General features: G+C 43.3%; 1 protein-coding gene across 2 annotated transcripts in view; it reads left to right on the top strand.

The window, feature by feature from the left end:
* The window catches only part of LOC139370694 (chromodomain helicase DNA binding protein 6), a 106,299-nt gene that overhangs the window by 34,146 nt on the left and 46,881 nt on the right, over positions 1-25,272 (top strand). For both annotated transcript variants that reach the window (XM_071110324.1, XM_071110323.1), the window contains exons 9-20: positions 154-240; positions 446-580; positions 886-1,007; positions 4,873-5,116; positions 7,601-7,777; positions 8,091-8,234; positions 8,698-8,953; positions 9,048-9,258; positions 11,735-11,930; positions 12,778-12,942; positions 13,317-13,496; positions 16,951-17,061. In XM_071110324.1, the coding sequence (XP_070966425.1) occupies positions 154-240; positions 446-580; positions 886-1,007; positions 4,873-5,116; positions 7,601-7,777; positions 8,091-8,234; positions 8,698-8,953; positions 9,048-9,258; positions 11,735-11,930; positions 12,778-12,942; positions 13,317-13,496; positions 16,951-17,061 (2,028 nt within the window). The remainder of the gene's footprint in view (positions 1-153; positions 241-445; positions 581-885; positions 1,008-4,872; positions 5,117-7,600; positions 7,778-8,090; positions 8,235-8,697; positions 8,954-9,047; positions 9,259-11,734; positions 11,931-12,777; positions 12,943-13,316; positions 13,497-16,950; positions 17,062-25,272) is intronic.

The raw sequence follows: 25,272 nt of genomic DNA, 5'->3' as shown, positions 1-25,272 counted from the left end.
TTGTATATAAAAATGTACTGTTGGCTACTCTGGGACAGTTTTTTTTTAAATTTGTGGTTGTGTACATTTTGTACTTTGCATAAAACATTTATAGCTATGTAAAGTATCACATGAAACACATTTATATTGATTGACGTCTACTCCTCCATGTAGCCTGATGAAGACCTCTTTAACCCTGACTACATAGAGGTGGATCGAATTCTGGAGGTGGCCATCACTACAGACACAGAGACAGGAGAGGTGAGACAGGGAAAGCCAGTTACTCACCACCACTGACCTTTTTTATGCAAGTGTGCGTGTGTGTGTGTGTGTGTGTGTGTGTGTGTGCGCGCACATTTGCTTCAGTCAGTGTATCTGACTCACTGGCTACATTCTGTATGTATCCGCGTCTGACTGACTCATTGACTGACTGTCACTCTATATCCGTGTGCGTGTATGTTTACAGGAGGTGACACACTACCTAGTGAAATGGTGCTCCCTGTCCTATGAGGAGGCTACATGGGAGCTTCAAGAGGATGTGGACCCAGGGAAGATTCGGGAGTTCGAGGAGATCAAGAGGATCCCTGAATACAAATTTGTGGTGAGTGTAATTAGAAAGTGCCTCCCGTGTAATCTACACAATGTAGATTACTGGTCCAGTCGACTTCTCTGTTTGTGTGTGTGTATGTGTGTGGCTCTTATTTGAGATGGATAGTCATCATTGTGAGTGTGTGATGCTCTTATTTGAGATGGATAGTCATCCCTGTGTGTGTGGCTCTTATTTGAGATGGACAGTCATCCCTGTGTGTGTGTGTGTGTGTGTGTGTGTGTGTGTGTGTGTGTGTGTGTGTGTGTGTGTGTGTGTGTGTGTGTGTGTGTGTGTGTGTGTGTGTGTTTTCTGAGCAGGAGAGACCGCAGCCAGACAAGTGGCAGAAGCTGGACAAGTCCAAAGACTACCGAAATGGGAATCAGCTGAGAGAGTACCAGCTGGAAGGCATGAACTGGCTGCTCTTCAACTGGTACAACAGGTAGGGCACCTATCCCCCTCTTCCTCCTCAAAATCTTGACATCGTCCCAGTGGGGACATGTATAGTAGACTTGCTGTCTTGTCTTAAAGGGATACTTTGTGATTTTAGCTTCTCCAGATTCAGATGAACTCATGGATACCATTTTTATGCCTCTGCATCCAGTATGATGGTAGTTTTACAAGCTAATGCTAACTAGCATTAGCGCAATGACTAGGGCTGTGTTCAAATACTCATACTAATGGTAGTATTTTTGACTTACATTGAGTATGTAGAATGCCTATTGGTCCTAGTGTGGATATAAATTCAGCAAAAAAAAAAACGTCCTCATTGTCAACTGTTTATTTTTAGCAACCTTAACATGTGTAAATATTTGTATGAACATAACAAGATTCAACAACTGAGACATAAACTGTACATATTCCACAGACATGTGACTAACAGAAATGGAATAATGTGTCCCTGAACAAAGGGGGTTCAAAATCAAAAGTAACAGTCAGTATCTGGTGTGGCCACCAACTGCATTAAGTACTGCAGTGCATCTCCTCCTCATGGACTGCACCAGATTTGCCAGTTCCTGCTGTAAGATGTTACCCCACTCTTCCACCAAGGCACCTGCAAGTTCTCAGACATTTCTGGTGGGAATGGCCCTAGCCCTCACCCTCCGATCCAACAGGTCCCAGACGTGCTCAATGGGATTGAGATCCGGGCTCTTCGCTGGCCATGGCAGAACACTGACATTCCTGTCTTGCAGGAAATCAGGCACAGAACGAGCAGTATGGCATTGTCATGCTGGAGGGTCATGTCAGGATGAGCCTGCAGGAAGGGTACCACATGAGGGAGGAGGATGTCTTCCCTGTAATGCACAGCGTTGAGATTGCCTGCAATGACAACAAGCTCAGTCCGATGATGCTGTGACACACTGCCCCAGACCATGACGGACCCTCCACCTCCAAATCGATCCCGCTCCAGAGTACAAGCCTCGGTGTAAAGCTCATTCCTTCGACGATAACCGCGAATCCGACCATCACCCCTGGTGAGCCAAAACCACGACTCGTCAGTGAAGAGCACTTTTTGCCGGTCCTGTCTGGTCCAGCGACGGTGGGTTTGTGTCCATAGGCAACGTTGTTGCCGGTGATGTCTGGTGAGGACCTGCCTTACAACAGGCCTACAAGCCCTCAGTCCAGCCTCTCTCAGCCTATTGCGGACAGTCTGAGCACCGACGGAGGGATTGTGCGTTCCTGGTGTAACTCAGGCAGTTGTTGTTGCCATCCTGTACCTGTCCCACAGGTGTGATGCTCGGATGTACTGATCCTGTGTAGGTGTTGTTACACGTGGTTTGCCACTGCGAGGACGATCAGCTGTCCGTCCTGTCTCCCTGTAGCTCTGTATTAGGCGTCTCACAGTACGGACATTGCAATTTATTGCCCTGGCCACATCTGCAGTCCTCATGCCTCCTTGCAGCATGCCTAAGGCACGTTCACGCAGATGTGCAGGGACCCTGGGTATCTTTATTTTGGTGTTTTTCAGAGTCAGTAGTAAGGCCTCTTTTGTGTCCTAAGTTTTCATAACTGTGACCTTAATTGCCTACCGTCTGTAAGCTGTTAGTAACGACCGTTCCACAGGTGCATGTTCATTAATTGTTTATGGTTCATTGAACAAGAATGGGAAACAGTGTTTAAACACTTTACAGTGAAGTTATTTGGATTTTTACGTATTATCTTTGAAAGACAGGGTCCTGAAAAGGGGCCGTTTCCCTTTTTTGCTGAGTTTAGTTAGCATGCTAAAAGTTCCCAGATGTCGTACTAAATTCGGCAAAATACGAGGTATACAAGCTGTGGAGACTGTGCTTTTCTGCAATTCTTCAGAAAATTCAAAAATTCTTCAGAAAATCAGCATAGCTTCACAAAGTTTTCAGATTTAAAGAAAAAGGCAGAAAATCTGCAGCCGTAGTCCGACGAGAGCGGATACAAATTCTAATACGTACATTTAAACAAACAAGAAAAAAGTAATGTCTGGTTTGCTTAATATAAGGAATTTGAAATGATTTTTCCTTTACTTTGATACGTAAGTATATTTGAGCAATTACATGTACTTTTGATATTTAAGTATATTTCAAACCAAATACTTTATTTATTTATTTATTTATTTGCGGATAGCCAGGGGCACACTCCAACACTCATCATGTACAAACAAAACATGTGTGTTTATTGAGTCCACCAGATCAGAGGCAGTTGGGATGACCAGCGATGTTCTCTTGATAAGTGCGTGAATTGAACCATTTTCGTGTCCTGCTAAGTATTCAAAATGTAAAGAGTACTTTTGGGTGTCAGGGAGTTCATTATTTTCTTTAGGAATGTAGTGAAGTAAACGTAGTTAAAAATATAAATAGTGAAGTACAGATACCCCCCAAAATGACTTGGAATATTATTTTTTACTGAAGTACTTTACACCACTGACTGGCCCTGAATAAAATAAGTTGCGTCGTGTTTCGACCAAGGCAATTCCTGTAAAGGCATATTGCTGTTTTCCCTGATCAAGTGTGGTAACCTGTGATATTTTTTTGTCCACATAAATGACTACGGTAAGTTGTTAAGGTGAAACTCACTTGACTGTCTTGCAATGTTGAACACAATTTAACTTGCAATTGTGCTTCCTGCCACACGCCGTTCTGCATGTCTCTTTCAATGCGGCAAAATGTTTAGAAATTACTTTTTATTGTCCGGAACTGTAAGTCTTAGGAGTTTTTTTTTTTTTTTTTTTACCATGTTGCCTACATATTGAAAAGTGTCTAAGAACCTGGAGTGGATTTCATTACTCAAAAGAAAGGCTACAACTGCTTCTCTGGTAGTGTAACGAAACATCATGTTTGATTTTCTAACGATGAACACAAATCAGATCGAATCTTCAAGTGCAGAGAAATTGGTCTGTTTGGGCAGTTGTGTTGGAGTATAATTTTTATGACAGATTTGAGTAGCTCGTTCAAAGTAATTGCCGTAAATATCGCTTTTTCTTTTGTTGTTTATCCACTCTGATGGACAATACAGTGGTGTTGCATCCCTTACAAGAGGCTCAGACAGCTGTTCAGTTTGTTCACATCAAAATCACAAGTGGTTTGTTGTGCCCAGAAATAAATAACACATATTGAAACCAGGCAAGATCAAAAGGCGAGATCAGGTGTTCAAATTAACCAAATATTTATGGTACACTGATATCAAACAATATTTCCTTGACTGGAGGTTTTCGGGCACAGTCAGTCTTTACGCTAAGCTAGCGCTAATGCTCACAAAGTGACCTCGAACGTCCATCATACTGGACGCAGAGACATAAACATGGTATCCATGAGTTCATCTGACTCTGGGAATGTAGATAAATTGTTATTGTCCCGAACTATCTCTTTAATCATTCAAGGCTGAGATGGAGGGTATGACAACTTTTGGTGTGGTGGACTAACTTTAAATTGCTAACCTGTGAAATATTTGCATCAAAAACATTTGTTAGATGTTGTCATTCAGTGCATCACGTTTCGCTTGGATTGTAAACAGGTGGGCTATTGTGAATGGGAGGGGCTGGGGACTGGCTTTGGCAGAGGCTTATTGAAGATTGTTACTTCCGCTCAGAACAGATTTGAAAACCTTAGCTCCCAGAATCAAACTGAGTTGGACAGCACATGTGCACACACAGCTGGACAGCACATGTGAGATTTGGTTCTATGTTCCGAGATGACCTTTTATTCGCCTTCTATGGTAAAGGTCATCCCCCGCACCTTTTGTCTTTTTTGATGACATTTTGATTTTGTGTTTGACACCACCGTGATTCCTGCATCTTCCTGTTTGTCACAACAGTTTTCCTACCTCTTGCCATACAGGAAGAACTGCATCCTGGCTGACGAGATGGGCCTGGGGAAGACCATCCAGTCCATCACCTTCCTCTTTGAGATGTTTTCCATGGGCCTGCGGGGGCCCTTCCTCATCATCGCCCCCCTCTCCACCATCACCAATTGGGAGAGGGAGTTCCGTACCTGGACGGAGATCAATGTCATCGTCTACCACGGCAGCCAGATCAGCCGCCAGATGATCCACCAGTACGAGATGTACCACAAGGACCAGCAGGTGAGCCAACATGGAGGGTGTGTGTGTGAGGATGTGTGAGTGCAAGGGTTAAACCTCTTCTTCACTTTGACGGATTTCCGTTAAATGACGCCCTGGCAACCCCAAGCTTAAGCCAATTTTTTAAAAGATGCTATGCTGCATCTGTTATGCTACAGGTTATAACGATTTTAAATTAATTATATTTGGGGCTCCCAAGTGGTGCAGTGCTCTAAGACACTGCATCTCAGTGCAAGAGGCGTACCTGGTTCAAATCCAGGCTGTATGACATCCGTCCGTGATTGAGAGTTCCATAGGGTGGCGCCCAGTGTCGTTCGGGGTAGGCCGTCATTGTGAATAAGAATTTGTTCTTAACTGACTTGCCTAGTTAAATAAATAAAAATATATATATTTCAGATGGTGTCAACACAATTTTATTTTAATACATTTTGGAGTAGAATATCCTTTTAAAAAGTCACCCAAAGTGACCTCAGTTGTTAAGCAAAAAAATCTGACCAATTTCTGTCCTTTTAAATAAAAATATTAATTCAATTAAAAAATAAGATTCCATATGACGGAAATACGTTGCAGTGATGGAGAACTTTAACTCTGGGTTTCCCATCTGGATTTACCTAATTGAAACCCCCCCCAAAAGACTAAATGCATCAAATGCTACAAATATACGTTGTAACTTGTCACTGATCTTAAAAGTGTATCTCGCTTTTTGTTTACTTTTTAAAAATCTGATTGTTTTAGGGGCGCCGCTACTAATTAATATAGGGTAAACACTGACGTATGTTTCAATCTACACAAGATATGCAGATGTACTGTGTGTTTTTGTATGAGCCTACATGGGTCAAACATAAGCTGTGTATGTATGAATCTACAGTAGACAAAAGGGTGAGCCATTGACTGTCTATAGTGTTGGTTTCATGAGCTGAAATAAGATGCAAAAAATGCTTATTTCTCTCCATTGTGCAACAAATTTGTTTACATCCATATTTGTGAGCATTTCTCCTTTGCCAAGATAATCCATCCACCTGACAGTGTGGCATATCAAGAAGCTGATTAAACAGCATGATCATTACACAGGTGCACTTTGTGCTGGGGAGAATAAAAGACCACTCTAAAATGTGTAGTTTTGTCACACAACACAATGACAGAAGTTTTGAGTTAGCGTTCAATTGGCATGCTGACTACAGGAATGTTCACCAGAGCTGTTGCCAGAGAATTTAATGTTAATTTATCTCAAACATTGTTTTAGAGTTTGGCAGTTTGTCCAACCGGCCTCACAACCGCAGAACACGTGTAACCACGCCAGCCCAGTGCCTACACATTCGGCTTCTTCACCTGCGGGATTGTCTTGAGAACAGCCATCCAGACAGCTGATGGAACTGTGGGTTTGCACAACCAAAGAATTTCTGCACAAACTGTCCGAAACCGTCTCAGGGAAGCTCATCTGCGTGCTCATCGTCCTCACCAAGATCTTGACCTGATTGCAGTGCGCCGTCATAACAGTGGGCAAATGCTCACTTCGATGGCCACTAGCATGCAGGAGCGGTGTGCTCTTCACGGATTTATCCTGGTTTCAACTGTGCTGGGCAGATGGCAGACAGCGTAGTGTGTATGGCGTTGTGTGGGTGAGTGGTTTGCTGATGTCAACATTGTCAACAGAGTGCCTCATGGTGGCGGTGGGGTTATGGTATGGGCAGGCATAAGCTACGGACAACAAACAATTGTATTTTATTAATGGCAATTTGAATGCATAGAGATACCATGACTAGATCCTGAGGCCCATTGTCGTGCCATTCATCCACCGCCATCACCTCATGTTTCAGCATGATAATTCACGGCCCCGTGTCGCAAGGTTCTGTACACAATTCCTGGAAGTTGAAAATATCCCAGTTCTTCCATGGCTTGCATACTCACCAGGCATGTCACCAATTTAGCAAGTTTGGGATGCTCTGGATCGGTGTGTAAGACAGCATATTCCAGTTCCCGCCAATAACCAGCAACTTCACACAGCTATTGAAGAGTGGGATAACATTCCACAGGCCACAATCAACAGCCTGATCAACTCTGTGTGAAGGAGATGTCGTGCCGCATGAGGCAAATGGTGGTCACACCAAATGGACTGGTTTTCTCATCCACGCCTCTACTTTTGTGATCGTCTAATGTAACAAGATATTCGAATGAGTTCTAATATCAACCCTGCAAAATGTGAGAATTTCACACGAACGACTTCAACGTTTTGATATTTGATCGAAGAGGACAGCAATCTGTTGCCATGGCATTGTTTTTAATTTACTGTGGTAGGATTAAATGTTTCGGACCAGAACTCCCTGAGGACAACAGCGGTTTTCATCCAAGTGTTTGGATGTGTTTTAAAGAACGTCTCTAAAAAGCAGTGTTTTAAAAAACGGCTCTAAAAAGTGTGTGTTAAAGAAGTGTTAAAGGTATTCTTAATTATTTTATTTTATTCCAACTTTTGTCTTTCTCTGTGTCTAGGGAAATATAGTGTCGGGCGGGTACAAGTTCCACGGGGTGATCACCACCTTTGAGATGATCATGGCCGACTGTCCAGAGCTGAAGAAGATCCACTGGCGCTGCGTGGTCATCGACGAAGCCCACCGCCTCAAGAACCGCAACTGTAAACTCCTGGAGGGCCTCAAGCTCATGAACCTGGTGAGGGGGTAGCTAGCTAACTCTCTTGGCCGTCTGCATTGTCGTTGTAGTCCAATTCAGTGCAGCACCGGCCAAGGTTGATGGTAGCATGGATGCCCTCTCTTGGTCAAGAGGGACATTCCTGCACATAAATAAACATTGTAATGAGCCAGACTAGCGAGTGGGAATCTCTGAGTTACATGGATGATATGTGTCTTTGAGTGGCATGAAAAGCTCTATAAATGTTTTTATGTATAAAATACTTAAATCTGTGTACCATTTTGTTGTGCATTGTACATTTGTTGGGCACTTCCACCTCTACCACCCCCTGTAGGAACACAAAGTCCTCCTGACGGGTACCCCTCTGCAGAACTCGGTGGAGGAGCTCTTCAGTCTTCTCAACTTCCTGGAGCCCCTACAGTTCCCTTCTGAGAGCCTCTTCCTAGAGGAGTTTGGAGATCTGAAGACTGAGGAACAGGTGATTTTTATTTATTTGTTTATTTTTTCTCTGAGATACCCTTTTCGTGTCGCAAAGTGGGAAACCTACCGTTTGGAATTTATGGGAATGTTGATTCTTTCTCAGAGACACCCTTCAGCACTTTCCTTTTTAAACATTGTATCATATACTTAATGGCAGTTAACATGCTTCTGAACAAAACGGAAAGCCTGCACTTTACATCATCAAGCAGTTGTTGAATCTGTGTCGGTATCAAGTTGTTGCATCTGCAGTGCAGGTTTGGGCCATTTAAACATATTGTTATGAATAGTGCCACAGTAAACATAATGTTGTGTCCAGGCCAGACTAAACAAACAATTGAATTGTCTAAGTCCAAACTGTATGCTGTTAAGTCTGTAGCTATGCTAGACTCATTACTGCAGACCATCAGATCCTGACTTCCTCTGTCCTCCTTTGACCCCAACCCTGCTCTCCTCTACCCCAGGTGAAGAAGCTGCAGGCCATCCTGAAGCCCATGATGCTGCGGCGGCTGAAGGACGACGTGGAGAAGAACCTGGCACCCAAGGAGGAGACCATCATTGAGGTGGAGCTCACCAACATGCAGAAGAAGTACTACCGTGCCATCCTTGAGAAGAACTTCACCTTCCTGGCCAAGGGGGCCAACCAGCATAACATGCCCAACCTCATCAACACCATGATGGAGCTGCGCAAGTGCTGCAACCACCCCTACCTGATCAAAGGTGACATGTGGAAACACAAACACACACAAAAAAAAAAACACTTAAAATGTTCACAGTTCATAATAAAATGTCAATTTTCGATGGAAACGTCCAGGTGCGGAGGAGAAGATCCTGGATAGCTTCAGGAAAACACACAGCCCCGATGCCTGGGACTTCAACCTCCAGGCCATGATCCAGGCGGCGGGGAAGCTGGTGCTCATCGACAAACTGCTGCCTAAGCTGATTGCTGGCGGCCACAAGGTGCTGGTCTTCTCCCAGATGGTGCGCTGCTTGGATATCCTGGAGGACTACCTCATCCAGAGGAGGTGAGCCTGGGGCTGAGGATAGAGCCCGGGGTTTGGGGCAGTGATGGTGTAGTAAACAACCAAAGATTTCAAGACTAAAAGTGGTGAAAGTAGTAGCCTACAATAGGATAAAAACTCCAGGTAAAAAAACACTTTATCTAGTCCTTGGCCTATAACCTAATCTGACTTTGGTGCAGGTCAAAGTGTATTTGTCACATGGTACCGTGAAATGGTTACTTGAATATTTGCATTGTGTCACGGTCTTCCTCCTCAATCGGAGGACCAAAATGCGGCGTGGTTTGTGTTCATCTTGATATTTAATAAAGAAAACACTGAACACTGAAACACACTATACAAAAACAATAAACAAAATAACGACCGTGAAGCTAATGAGAACTGTGCTGACACAAGCAATCAACATAACCAATCACCCACAAACAAACAGTGAAACCCAGGCTACCTAAGTATGATTCTCAATCAGTGACAACTAATGACACCTGCCTCTGATTGAGAACCATACTAGGCCGAAACATACTAATCCCAAAATCATAGAAAAACAAACATAGACTGCCCACTCCAACTCACGCCCTGACCATACTAAATAATGACAAAACAACAGAAATAAAGGTCAGAACGTGACACATTGTCGCAATATCAAAACTAAGAAAGTCTCCAGATAAAAATATTTCATAATTATTAGATTATGTTTACCTAGACACACTTATTTAAATTGATGGGTCATGTGAAAGAAATGCTATAACCACCCCCCAGCTACATTCTAGTTAAGTGGATGGGTCACTATTGTCTCGACTTGTACACATGTTCATGAAATACAATAGATGGCCGTAATCACCCAGACACATCTGGCTAACTTGATGGGTCCTGTAATCATCTGGCAAAGAGGAGTCTTTTTGTTTAGACATGTAGCTAGCTAGCTAGCTAGCTAGCTAGCTAAACAATGAACCACAATCCCAACCCATAGCTACAGTACAAACGGATTGTCATAGCTAGCCACCATTCATGAAATGCTGTAGTATGAATCTGCAGGTAGCTAAAGCTAACCAACTAGGTTCAATGTCAGCTGGCTAGCTAATATTAAGCTATAACTAGCAATGCAAATGGAATTCTGAGATTACAAATAACATTGCTGCATAGATAATACATGTAACGTTAGCTGGCGAGCCAGCAAACTAACAGTACGATTTTAACATGCAACAAAAACTACTTTCTGATAAAATTAGAAATGTATAATATCTAAAAAGCTAGCTAGACTCTTACCTGTATACATGGATGAACGCTTTTCTGTTTGTACCTAGCTACAGCTCGTTTGGCCCGTTGTGTCTCTCCGGTTCACACTGACTGTACAGAAGGTAGTCCCATCACAACTTTTCCCCACTGATCTTTGTCGATAGAGCTTGATTCCCATGTTCCAGAAGGCATTTCTGCCCTGTATTTTGGTTACATTTTTACAAAAAAATCATTATATACACTACCGTTCCAAAGTTTGGGGTCACTTAGGAATTTCCTTGTTTTTGAAAGAAAAGCAATTTTTTTGGTCCATTAAAATAACATAAAATTGATCAGAAAGACAGTGTAGACATTGTTAATGTTGTGACTACTGTAGCTGGAATATCTACGTAGGCATACAGAGGCCCATTATCAGCAACCATCACTCCTGTGTTCCAATGGCCTGTTGTGTTAGCCTTTTAAAATGATAAACTTAGATTAGCTAATTGATCATTTGAAAACCCTTTTGCATTAATGTTAGCACAGCTGAAAACGGTTGTGCTGATTTTAAATAAGCAATACAACTGGCCTTCTTTAGACTAGTTGAGTATCTGGAGCATCAGCATTTGTGGGTTCGATTACAGGCTCAAAATGGCCAGAAACAAAGAACTTTCTTCTGAAACTCATCAGTTTATTCTTGTTCTGAGAAATTAAGGCTATTTGATGCGAGAAATTGCTAAGAAACTGAAGATCTCGTTCAACGCTGTGTACTACTTCCTTCACAGAACAGTGCAAACTGGCTCTAATCAGAATATAAAGAGGAGTGGGAGGCCCCGGTGCACAACTGAGCAAGAGGACAAGTACATTAGACTGTCTAGTTTGAGAAACAGCAGGGCAGAAATTTGAAGAACGGAAAGGTGGCATCCTATGACGGTGCCACGTTAAAAGATACTGAGCTCTTCAGTAAGGCCATTCTACTGCCAATGTTTGTGTATGGAGATTGCATGACTGTGTGCTTGATTTGATATACCTGTCAGCAATGGGTATGGCTGAAATAGCCAAATCCACTAATTTGTATATATAGTGTACATAGGGGAGTGTGTGTTTTGACGCAAATTCAAGGGTAACCCCGACCAGGAACAAACCTGGGTCCAGCGACTGTCAGCTGAACAGATTAGCCATTACGCCAAAAGATCCAAACCTCTTGAGGTTGCTGGGTGTTCGGTTGAGGTCGTTACAGTACTTTCATATGTTTTATATTTGGTTGCAGGTACACCTATGAGCGCATCGATGGCAGAGTGCGGGGGAACCTGCGCCAGGCTGCGATTGACAGGTTCTGTAAGGTGGACTCAGACCGCTTTGTGTTCCTGCTGTGTACTCGTGCTGGGGGCCTAGGCATCAACCTGACCGCTGCAGACACCTGCATCATCTTCGACTCGGATTGGAACCCCCAGAATGACCTACAGGTTAGTCAGCACAAAGTTCAGTACCACTTAGGGCACGTTTTTCGGACCTTGATTAAACCCAGTGCTGGACTTAAAAGTATTATACTAATTTCCTGAAGTGGTTTCATGGCGCAGTAGTTAGCCTAGCTGCTAAGGATTTGGACCTGTAGCCAAAAGGTCGCCTGTTCAAAAAAGAAAAATTGATCTGGCAACTGAAGGGCTGCTGGGTTCATTTCCTAACAACAATCCCCTACTGCTGGGCCCTTCAGAAATTCACTTAACCCCACAACATGCTCTCCAACCACGTGCGCTGCACTGCAGATACAAGACACATTTTCGTTGTGCGCTGTAACCATGGACAGTAAAGTTGTATTGTCATTGTATCGATATCCTGTGTGGCTCAGTTGATAGAGCAATGTCGGGATTGTTGGTTCCGTTCCTGCTGGGTTCACCCCTATGAAAATGTATACACTCTGTAAGTTGCTTCAGATGAAAGGGGCGGCTATATATACTGCCCTACCAAGCAACAGGGCAGTTACGGCTCATAGCGTGGAACTGAGAAAAATAGATTTTATTTACCTTGGTTTCACAGTAACTTTATGCAGTTGCTGCTAACATGACCTGCATTTTCTCCAAAACACAATACAATAGAGGCAGGATACTTGTCCACATGATTAAGCGTGTATTTAATGTTGCAAAAATGACATTTAACTCATGTTCGACCAATTTGCTTGGTAGGGCAGTATATTTCCAGCAGATTTCATGTGTGCATGGAGTATGACATGGCATATAGAAAAAGACTACTCTTCACACACTGTTAATGGCAGTATTAATACAACAAAAACTGCTTTGTGTTTGTCCATGCCAGGCCCAAGCTCGCTGCCACCGCATCGGCCAGAGCAAAGCAGTGAAGGTGTATAGACTGATCACTAGGAACTCCTATGAGAGGGAGATGTTTGACAAAGCCAGTCTGAAGCTGGGTCTAGACAAGGCCGTGCTGCAGGACATCAATCGAAAGGGCAGCCTCAATGGGGTGAGAGACTGTGCTATAACAGCCTGGTCCCAGATCTGTTTGTGCTGTCTTGCCAACTCCTATTGTCATTCATCCTCATGCCAGCACAAACTGATCTAGGACCAGGTTAAACTATAAAGCATGAATGTTTGATGTCAAACGTTCACTACCCGTGTCAGCAGAAGGCGGCTTTGTGATTTTCCACATCCCTACCGAAATATTCCAATAAACAGATTTTTAGATCTCTGCTGTTTCTGATTGCTAAGGATCCCTTATCTAATTCAGGAAATAAATTCAAATGGAATTGACCTCAACCTTGATCTGTAATTGGTTCCAGCTGATCTGAGATCTGTTGCTATGGCTTCCTAACTAATGGGGGGCATGGTGTCCCAAAGATGCAGCAGATGACCAAGATTGAGGTGGAGGACCTGCTGAGGAAGGGGGCATATGGAGCGCTGATGGACGAGGAGGACGAGGGCTCCAAGTTCTGCGAGGAGGACATCGACCAGATCCTGCAGCGCCGTACACAAACCATCACCATTGAGACAGAGGGCAAGGGCTCCACCTTCGCCAAGGTAAACCCTGACCCTTATACCCTGACCTCTGACCCTAATATTCAAACCATCGAGAGAGAGAGGGCAGGGGCTCTAACTTTGCCAAGGTAAGACCATGACCCTTTGCTCCTAACCTCCTGACCCTGATACCCAGACCATCACCATTCGGACAGAGGGCAAGGGCTCTACCTTCGCTAAGGTAAATCCCAACCTTTATACTCTTACCTCTAACCCCTGACTCTAATACCCAGACCATCACCATCCAGACAGAGGGCAAGGGCTCTACCTTCGCCAAGGTAATTCCTTATGCTCCTAACGCCTGACCTCTGATGTGTTTGACATGACCCTGATATCCAGACCATCACCATCCAGCCACTTTCGCCAAGGTAAATCCTGACCCTTATACCCTTGACCTCTGACCATTAACCTCTGACCCATATCCAGACCACCACCATCCAGACAGAGTGCTCCACATTTGCCAAGGTAAACTCAATTGTAAAACTAAACCTTACCCTTCAACCTAAATCTACAATGAGGTCTAAATGTATTTGGACAGCGACACATTTGTTTTGGCTTTGTACTCCAGCACAATTTTAAATGATACCATTATACAATTAACCTATGAGGTTATAGTGCAGACTATCAGCTATAAATTGAGGCTATTTTCATCCACATTGGGTCAACTGTTGAGAAATTACAGCACTTTTTGTATATAGTCCCACCATTTTAGGGAACCAAAAGTTTTCGGATAGTAGTAGTCAAAAGTTTAGTATTTGGTCCCATATTCCTAGCATGCAATGACTACATAATGCTTGTAACTCTACAAACTTTTTGGATACATTTGCAGTTTGTTTTGGTTGTGTTTCAGATTAATGCTAAATAACATATTGTCATTTGAGTCACTTATTGTAATAAGAATAGAATATGGTGCCTCCCGAGTGGCGCAGCGGTCTAACACGGAACCCAAACCGGCTGTGTGCATGCGCTGTCGTGCATAACTTTCACAACATGCAGGTTAAAATATCAAAACAAACTGAACCGATTACATTAATTTGGGGGCAGGTCGAAAAGCATTAAACCTTAATGCTTGCACTTGCTAGCTAATTTGCTAGCTAATTTGTCCTATTTAGCTAGCTTGAGTCACCCACGTGGGTATAACCAATGAGGAGATGGCATGTGGGTACCTGCTTCTATAAACCAATGAGGAGATGGGAGAGGCAGGACTTGCAGCGCGATCTGCGTCAGAAATAGACTGATTTCTATTTTAGCCCTTGGTAACGCAGATGCTCGTGCAGTGTGGGTGCAAAATTTAATAATATAGATTTCTAAATGTCTTTTGCAACGCTCGCACACGTGATGCGAGCGGTGTAGTCAGCCTGTAAGGCACTGCATTGCAGTGGGTTAGGGTTAGGCTGTGTTGCAGCCGGCCGCGACCGGGAGACCCATGAGGCAGTGCACAATTGGTCCAGCATCATTAGGGGAGGGTTGCACACAGTCTTGTCGCATGCACACAGACTTCGGTTGCCGGCTGTACGGTGTTTCCTCCGACACATTGGTGCAGCTGGCTTCAGGGTTAAGCAAGCAGTGTGTCAAGAAGCAGCACGGCTTGGCAGGGTCATGTTTCAGAGGCTCTCGATCTTTGCCTCCCCCGAGTCCGTACGGGAGTTGCAGCGATGCGACAAGACTGTAACTACCAATTGGATAAAACGAATTTGGGGAGAAAAAAGGGTAAAACGTTTTTTTTTTTAAATACAAATAAGGAATATGTTTCTAAACACTTCTACATTAATCTGGTTTCTACCATGATTATGTATAATCATGAATGAATGGTGAATAATGATGAGTGCAAAAGTTAGAGGCATAAATATCGTAGACCCCAAAAATGCTAACCTCCCCTGTTATTTGTAATGGTGAGAGGTTTCAAGTTTTTAATGACACATGCACAAGTACAGTGAAATGGCTTTCTTGCAAACTCAAAAAACAATAATGCGATAATAAATAACAATGTAATACTAAAAAAAACACACGAGAAAAAGGAATAAATATGAAGAACACAATAAGGAAGCATACTATATACAGGGTCAGTTCCAATACCATATTTACAATGGGCAGGGATACTGGAGTGATGGCGGTAGATACAGTATGTAAGGGTAAGGTGACTAGGCAACAGGGTATAAGATAAACAGAGTAGCAGCAACTTGTATGTGAGTAGGTGTACGTTTGTGTAGAGTCAGTATATTAGCATGTCTTGGTGTATGATCTTTCTGCCTCTAAATGTTTCACTCATCATTATTCACCATTCATTCATGATTATCCGTATAATGAATATGGGTCCAAAAACTACACACTTGACTACTTTAATACACATAATGTGAATTTGTCCAAGTTCTTTTGGTTCCCTAAAATGTATTTACATAAAGCCCTGTAATTTCAAAACGGTTCACCCGATATGGACAGTATGCACTTTAACCTAATAGTCATTCTATCATTTCAAATCCAAAGCGCTGGAGTACAGAGCCAAAACAACATGAAAGGTTTCACTGTCCAAAAACCTCACTATATTACTTTGCTGGATGGTGGTAGTTTGAGATTAGAGTATTACATTATTGTGCTCAACTACAATGAGGAAATTAAAGTTTGAGTGTCAAGGGCTCCACCTTTGCCAAACCCTACCCCTATTTTATATCTAAAACTCTAATCCTTACATGCTGACCAGACCGGACGCGTCACGTGCACGAGCGATTGCAAAAATAAATGTCCATATACATGTTATCCAGTCATCGCACCCACACTGCTCGCGAGCGTCTGCGTAGCCAGGCGCTAAAATAGAACTTGGTTCTATTTGTGACTATCAACTCGCTGCAAATTCTGCCTCTCCCATCTCCTCATTGGTTTTTAGGAGCATATACCCACGTGGGTGATTGAAAGAACTGAGTTCCACACTTAAGTCCAGTCGGTTGTGGTAATGCACCTTAAAGTTGGTTGCCAACCACCATATAAAGTTCAAAGAAGAATACTAGAAAAAAACATTTACCCTTTTTATCTGTGGATTAATTGTCGGAGTAGAGGACCTTGTGCATTCCAGGTAAAATAACAACCCAGTATTTATATTCAAGGACAAATTAGCTATCAACAGCAAGCTAAATATCCATAAATGTTTACTGCTTTTCGACCAGTCCCCAAATTAATATAATTGGTTCAGAGTATGTTTTCAACCTGCATGTCCTGATCGCGTCTGGTGTGGGTGGACAAAATCAACTTGCGTGCGGTCTGGTCAGCATGTTAGGCTGTACTATTGGATGAATTATATGTTAGCCAGTATCCACAAGTTTCAGTTTCCTATCTTTTACCAATGTCAGATTTCACACCTTATCAGCTTTCTCAGCACATCCCTGTGTATGTTACTTGCATGGATCCAGTCCAGTTGATGCCTGCGTGTGTGTGTGCATGCTTTTGTTTTCCTTGTCATTTCCAGGCCAGCTTTGTGTCTTCTGGAAACAGAACTGATATTTCCCTGGACGATCCCAACTTCTGGCAGAAATGGGCCAAAATAGCAGAGCTGGAGATTGATTCCAAAGCAGAGAAGGTAAGAGGGGAGGGAAGGAAAGGGTGGGGAACTAAGGAAGGGTGCTGTGGGACGACTGGTGATCCCCGACTAGGGTGTAGCCACTGCCTGGTGTTGGAGGGGCTACAGAAAAAGCTTGTCGCCGCAGATCAAAAGAGCCACTCAGAATGCGGGTTGGAAAAGAAAGCAGAATAGGCCTCGCGAAACGGTTTAAATATCTGGCACTCATCAACCTGCCGAACAGATGGGTTGCATTAATGAGATAAAAAAAAACAAACAGCATGCGAAGCAGAGGGAGGAGGAGAGAATTAATTGTGTGTGTATGGTGTGTATTAGAGCTTGCTATGTGTATACAGTGTGTTAGTGTGCTGCATATGCATTTTGTGTGTTGTTTATACTGTACTGTATATGATGTACTGTAATGTGAGTAATGTGAGTTTTTTTGGCCTGTGTATGCGTGTGCTGTCTGTTAGCCGTGTGTGTGTACACATCTCATGTCTTTACTTAAAATGTATTTGTTTGAAGACTGTACATGGCACATGGTTGGGTCATGTGTATTGTGCTGTATACTGTGTGCCAGTACTATACATGGGTGCCTACGTGGTTGCAAAGGGCATCCGTGTCTTAACAGCGCGATTTGCCAAGGCAAGAAACTCTGAACGCAGCCCTATCCAGAAATCTGGCAGTGGTTTCTGATTTAAATTCAATTTTCACAGAACCGCTTGTTGCAATTTCGATGAGGCTCTCTTGTTCAGATATCGGTAAGTGGACTTGGAGGCGGGCGTGAAAGGGTTAACGAATCCAGTTGTTTGTGTTGTCCGTTTCAGGAAAATACCTGCGTAATTACGCACCCAGCTCACTCAGGTGCTTCGCTATACAGTGGGGCAAAAAAGTATTTGGTCAGCCACCAATTGTGCAAGTCCTCCCACTTAAAAAGATGAGAGAGGCCTGTAATTTTCAACATAGGTACACTTCAACTATGACAGACAAAATGAGAAAACAATCCTGAAAATCATATTGTAGGATTTTTTATGAATCTATTTGCAAATTATGGTGGAAAATAAGTATTTGGTCAATAACAAAAGTTTATCTCAATACTTTGTTACATATCCTTTGTTGGCAATGACAGAGGTCAAACGGTTTCTGTAAGTCTTCAAGGTTTTCACACACTTTTCAGGTATTTTGGCCCATTCCTGCATGCAGATCTCCTCTAGAGCAGTGATGTTTTGGGGCTGTTGCTGGGCAACACCGACTTTTAACTCCCTCCAAAGATTTTCTATGGGGTTGAGATCTGGAGACTGGCTAAGCCACTCCAGGACCTTGAAATGCTTCTTACGAAGCCACTCCTTCGTTGCCCGGGCGGTGTGTTTGGGATCATTGTCATGCTGAAAGACCCAGCCACATTTCATCTTCAATTCCCTTGCTGATGGAAGGAGGTTTTCACTCAAAATCTCACGATACATGGCCCCATTCATTCTTTCCTTTACACGGATCAGTCGTCCTGGTCCCTTTGCAGAAAAACAGCCCCAAAGCATGATGTTTCCACCCCCATGCTTCACAGTAGGTATGGTGTTCTTTGGATGCAACTCAGCATTCTTTGTCCCCCAAACAGGACTAGTTGAGTTTTTACCAAAAAGTTATATTTTGGTTTCATCTGACCATATGACATTCTCCCAATCTTCTTCTGGGTCATCCAAATGCTCTCTAGCAAACTTCAGACGGGCCTGGACATGTACTGGCTTAAGCAGGGGGACACGTCTGGCACTGCAGGATTTGAGTCCCTGGCGGCGTAGTGTGTTACTGATGGTAGGCTTTGTTACTTTGGTCTCAGCTCTCTGCAGGTCATTCACTAGGTCCCCCCCGTGTGGTTCTGGGATTTTTGCTCACCGTTCTTGTGATAATTTTGACCCCACGGGGTGAGATCTTGCATGGAGCCCCAGATCGAGGGAGATTATCAGTGGTCTTGTATGCCTTCCATTTCCTAATAATTGCTCCCACAGTTGATTTCTTCAAACCAAGCTGCTTACCTATTGCAGATTCAGTCTTCCCAGCCTGGTGCAGGTCTACAATTTTGTTTCTGGTGTCCTTTGACAGCTCTTTGCTCTTGGCCATAGAGGAGTTTGGAGTGTGACTGTTTGAGGTTGTGGACAGGTGTCTTTTATACTGATAACAAGTTCAAACAGGTGCCATTGATACAGGTAATGAGTGGAGGACAGAGAGGCCTCTCAAATAAGTTGTTACAGGTCTGTGAGAGCCAGAAATCCTGCTTGTTTGTAGGTGACCAAATACTTATTTTCCACCATAATTTGCTAATAAATTCATTAAAAATCCTACAATGTGATTTTCTGGATTTTTTTTTCTCATTTTGTCTGTCATAGTTGAAGTGTACCTATGTTGAAAATTACAGGCCTCTTTCATCTTTTTAAGTGGGAGGACTTGCACAATTGGTGGCTGACTAAATACTTTTTTGCCCCACTGTATCACATTTGACATTGTCCATAAGCTTGAGTTAAAACACAGGTAGAAAGACCTGTGTGTTGTCCTTGTTAATGCAGACAGAAAATCATAGCCTAATCATAGCCTCAATTTTGTCCCGCACATTGAAAATAGTTGCGGAGAGTCCCTCTAATCCTAGATTCAGATCATTCAGGAGAGAAAAAACATCACCCAGATAGGCAAGTTGTGTGAGGAACTCGTCATCATGGAAGCGGTCAGACAAGTGAAAATTATGGTCACTAAAGAAAACTAAGCTTGTCTCTCAATTCAAAAAGACGTGTGAATACTTGATAACCAGAGCACTTCTGTATGTTGTAAAAGCGTTACATGGTCGCCCATATCATTGCATAATGCAGAAAATACACGAGAGTTCAGGGGCCTTGCTTTAACAATGTTAACCATTTTCACTGTAGTGTTCAAAACGTCTTTCAAGCTGTCAGGCATTCCCTTGGCAGCAAGAGCCTCTCGGTGGATGCTGCAGTGTACCCAAGTGGCATCGGGAGCAACTGTGTGCACGCGCGTTACCACTCCACTATGTCTCCCTGTCATGGCTTTTGCGCCATCAGTACAGATACCAACACATCTTGATCACCAAAGTCCATTTGATGTCACAAAGCTGTCCAGTACTTTAAAATATCCACTCATGTTGTCTTGGTTTCCAGTGGTTTGCAGAAGAGGATGTCTTCCTTAATTTACCCCCCCATAAACGTAATGGACATATACCAGGAGCTGTGCCAGGCCCGCCACGTCTGTTGACTCATCCAGCTGTAACGCATAGAATTCACTGGCTTGTATTTGAAGCAGTAATTGTTTCAAACCATGTCCTGCCATTTCACTGATGTGTCGTGAAACAGTGTTGTTTGATGAAGACTTTGTCTGTATAATTTTTGGGGCCTTTTCCCCCAGCATTGTCCCAGCCATTTCCGTGGCATCAGGAAGAATTAAGTCCTCCACAATAGCATGGGGCTTGCCTGTCCTAGCCACTCGGTAGCTCACCATATAAGATGCTTCTAGCCCCTTCTTATTAATGGTATCTGTTGCTTTTATACATGTCTTATTACTCTAAAGTTGTCTTTATTCTCGCTCAATAACTCCTGTGGCCTATTTTTCAAATTGTCATGTTTGGTTTCTAAATGTCTGCGCAAGAGTGAAGGTTTCCCAAGAGAGTAACGGTTAATGTGATTGGATATTAATTATTTGACTAGGCTACCTGTATTTGACACTATTGCTATTTCGCTGAACACTAGATGGTTTAATTTTATTTTTGGCAGTGAAACGAGGCTACTCGGGCGAGAGCAAAAACTCACCTAAATGTACTGTTTTGAATTATTATAATTTTTTTTAAGTGTGAATCACATTTTTATTTGCCCTACCCCCGACGGTGTACCCCAGTTTGGGAATACTTGACCTAGATTAACAGTGTGTCCATAAATATTTTCCTCCCTGGAAAGGCAGGAACCTAGGAAGAAACCTAGAGAGGAATCAGGCTTTGAGGGGTGGCAAATCCTCTTCTGGCTGTGCCGGGTGGAGATTATAAGTTTACATGGCCATTAAGGCCAGATCGTTCTTCAAGATGTTCAAACATTCATAGATGACCAGTAGGGTCAAATAATAATCAGAGTGGTGACCAATCAGGATCTGAATATGACTGCACGTCACATAATAATAAAACGCATTCATACATTTTTTACATAGTTATTACACTATCGCTCATATTTCATGTCACAACGATTCAGCGATATTTATGCTATGATGCTGGTAAAGTTGTCACGCGCACATACAGTGCTGGTCATAAAAAAAAGCTAGCTAGCTCATGGATGCAAACAATGTTCTTCCCCAAAAACATAGCAAAACGACATCTGTTTCAGTAGCTATAGTCATCTAAAATAACCCTAATTCATAAGACAGTTCTTATTTGATTAATGGTGGTCGGACCATCTGTGAAGCTAGCCACAAAAAAGATTAGCCACAATAGTGGACTTTGCGGTTAGCCTTCAAAATAAAAGTATGGCATAATTCTACTATTTGTATTCATTTGCATCACTGTCAATGACATACTTTTTATTTTGAAGGCAAACTGTGCCTAATCCTTATTGTGGCTAGCTTCACAACACAACCCGGTCTGGTCAGGCCTTACTAGCCAGATGAAGCTAGCTGGCTGCTTATAACGTTGGGCAACAAGGTTAAGTAGCTAGCTAGCTATTTATTTTCATGAACTGAAGTTCAATTTCAATAGGCGAACAGCAAGTGGCAACCTAGCTAATACTTACTCACAAGGATTCCTAAATCATTGCTAAGAATAATGACGCTAAAGCTAGCTACCCCAGAAGTTGCGGTCGAACAAATGATGCTTTATTACCAACACGGTATTGTAAACACATTGTTCGTGGCCGGTGTTTGCTTGTTTGCAGACTTTTTGTACAACTTTGACAGTGCTACTGTATCTTTTTTGAAATGCAGAGACCCAAACGGCGTCCGTAGTATGTATGTTGTGAAACTAATAGCATTGATGCTATTACTGTGTAACTCCGGTAGGGCAACATCTGGAAAAATAGCGCACTTGGTAGTGTGTACCGGTGCTCGACCAGTTGGCGAAAGGCAACATCACCCACGGCAGAGAACCGTGGGTGTTGAGGGCAATGAATTCCATTATCTTGGTTCTAATGGATTTCGCCTTTTGTGTTGTCTCGCTGAAATGTTCTAACTCTTAAACTCGACATCGGGCCGATACCGATGTTGGCATTTTTAGCTAATATTGTCAGATTCCAATATGTTCACCGATTTTATATTGTTTATCACTAATATAAATATAGGACAAAACGCACATTACGACAAGAGAGACAACACAACACTACATAAAGAGGGACCTAAGACGACGACATAACAAGGCAGCAACACATGATAACTACATGGTAGCAACACAACATGGTAGCAGCACAAAACATGATACAAACATTATTGGGCACAGACAACAGCACAAAGGGCAAGAAGCTAGAGACAACAATACATCACGCAAAGCAGCCACAACTGTCAGTAAGCGTGTCCATGATGGAGTCTTTGAATAAAAAGATGGAGATAAAACTGTCCAGTTTGAGTGTTTGTTGCAGCTCGTTCCAGTCGCTAGCTGCAGCGAACTGAAAAGACGAGCGACCAATGGATATGTGTGCTTTGGGGACCTTTAACAGAATGTGACTGGCAGAATGGGTGTTGTATGTGGAGGATGAGGGCTGCAGTAGATGTCTCAAATAGGGGGGAGTGTGAGGCCTAAGAGGGTTTTGCAACGGGTTTACAGAGATGACCAGTTTACAGAGGAGTATAGAGTGCAGTAATGTGTCCTATAAGGAGCATTGGTGGCAAATCTGATGGCGAATGGTAAAGAACATCTAGCTGCTCGAGAGCACCCTTACCTGCCGATCTATAAATTATGTCTCCGTAATCTAGCATGGGTAGGATGGGCATCTGAATCAGGGTTCGTTTGGGAACTGGGGTGAAAGAGGAGCGATAGAAAAAACCAAGTCTAGATTTAACTTTAGCCTGCAGCTTTGATATGTGCTGAGAGAAGGACAGTGTAGCGTCTAGCCATACTCCCAAGTACTTGTATGATGACTACCTCAAGCTCTAAACCCTCAGAGGTAGTAATAACACCTGTGGGGAGAGGGAAATTCTTCTTACCAAACCACATGACCTTTGTTTTGGAGGTGTTCAGAACAAGGTTAAGGGTAGAGAAAGCTTGTTGGACACTAAGAAAGCTTTGTTGTAGAGCATTTAACACAAAATCCAGGGAGTATAAGACTGTATCATCTGCATATAAATGGATGAGAGAGCTTCCTACTGCCTGCATTATGTTGTTGATGTAAATTAAGAAGAGTGTGGGGCCTAGGATCGAGCCTTGAGGTACCCCTTGGTGACAGGCAGTGGCTGAGATGGCAGACATTCTGACTTTATACACTGCACTCTTTGAGAGAGGTAGTTAGCAAACCAGGCCAAAGACCCCTCAGAGACACCAATACTCCTTAGCCGGCCCACAAGAATGTAATGGTCTACCGTATCAAAAGCTTTGGCCAAGTCAATAAAAATAGCAGCACAACATTGCTTAGAATCAAGGGCAATGGAGACATCATTGAGGACCTGGTTGCAGTGACGCATCCATAACCTGTGCGGAAATCAGATTGCGCACCAGAAAGAATACTATAGACATCAAGACAAGATAGCAAGTTTTTCCAACACTTTTGATTACCAGGTCAAAATAAAAATAAGCCTATAACAGTTAGGATCAGCTTGATCTCCCCCTTTAAATAAAGGAAGAACTGTGGCTGCCTTCCAAGCAATGGGAACCTCCCCAAAAAGGAGAGACAGGTTAAAAAGGTTGGAGATAAGCTTGGCGATGATAGGGGCAGCAACCTTAAAGAAGAAAGGGTCTGAACCATCTGACCCAGATGTTTTTAGGGGTCAAGTTTCAGGAGCTCCTTTAGCACCTCGGACTGCAGGGAGAAACTGTGTAGCGGGTCAGGGGAAAAATAGGGAGAAGCATTGGGGATAGTCACATTAGAAGGGGTGAGAGATGAGTAAATGTTGGACGGGCAAGGAGGCATGGCTGAGTCAAATAGGAATCCTGACTCAGCAATGTGCTTCTTGTCAGTAACAATCACATCATCAACATTAAGAGACATTGGCAGCTATGAGGAGGAGGGTTTATTCTCCAGGTCTTTAACCGTTTTCCAGAACTTCTTGGTTAGACCCACAGAGAGAGAACTGCCCCTTAAAGTAATTAACTTTGGCCTTCTAGATAGCCTGAGCGAGAGCCAGTCAGCCCGAGTATGCGTGTGCCAAGCCTTTCGCCAAATGAAATTCTTGAGGTGGAGTAACTCTGCAAGATCACGGTCGAACCAGGGGCTGAACCTGTTTTTAATTCAATTTTTTCTTATGGTGGCATGATTGTTAACAATACCACAGAAAATAACAAAAAATAATGTCAGTGTCTTCGACAGAGGGGATCAAGCTGATTCTATAACTTTTTTTTTTTTTTTTTTTTAACCCCTTTTTTACCCCTTTTTCTCCCCAATTTCGTAGTATCCAATTGTTGTAGTAGCTACTATCTTGTCTCATCGCTACAACTCCCGTACGGGCTCGGGAGAGACGAAGGTTGAAAGTCATGCGTCCTCCGATACACAACCAACCAAGCCGCTGCTTCTTTAACACAGCGCACATCCAACCCGGAAGCCAGCCGCACCAATGCGCCGGAGGAAACACCTGGCCACCTTGGTTAGCGTACACTGCGCCCAGCCCGCCACAGGAGTCGCTGGTGCGCGATGAGACAAGGACACCCCTACCGACCAAGCCCTCCCTAACCCGGGCGACGCTAGGCCAATTGTGCGTCGCCCCATGGACCTCCCGGTCGCGGCCGGTTACGACAGAGCCTGGGCGCGAACCCAGGACTCTGATGGCACAGCTGGCGCTGCAGTACAGCGCCCTTAACCACTGCGCCACCCGGGAGGCCGATTCTATAACATTTTACAGAGGCCAGTTCATGAAGGAAGGCTTGCTCATTAAAGATTTTTAGCAAGCTTCTATGACAAATCAGGACAGGTCGTTTCACTGAGCAGCAATTACGAACCCAGGCTGTAAAGAGGTGATCACCTAAGGTCATTACAGAAAACAGCATATTGATACCTATCAGGATTATTTGTGAGGATAACATCGAGGAGAGTAGCCTTTTCTGGGTGTTTGGAGTCATAC

Source organism: Oncorhynchus clarkii, chromosome 17 (genome assembly GCF_045791955.1).
Source record: "Oncorhynchus clarkii lewisi isolate Uvic-CL-2024 chromosome 17, UVic_Ocla_1.0, whole genome shotgun sequence".
NCBI lineage: Eukaryota > Metazoa > Chordata > Actinopteri > Salmoniformes > Salmonidae > Oncorhynchus > Oncorhynchus clarkii.
Note: the sequence above shows the minus strand (reverse complement) of the source record. Positions and strands in the feature narration are given on the sequence as shown.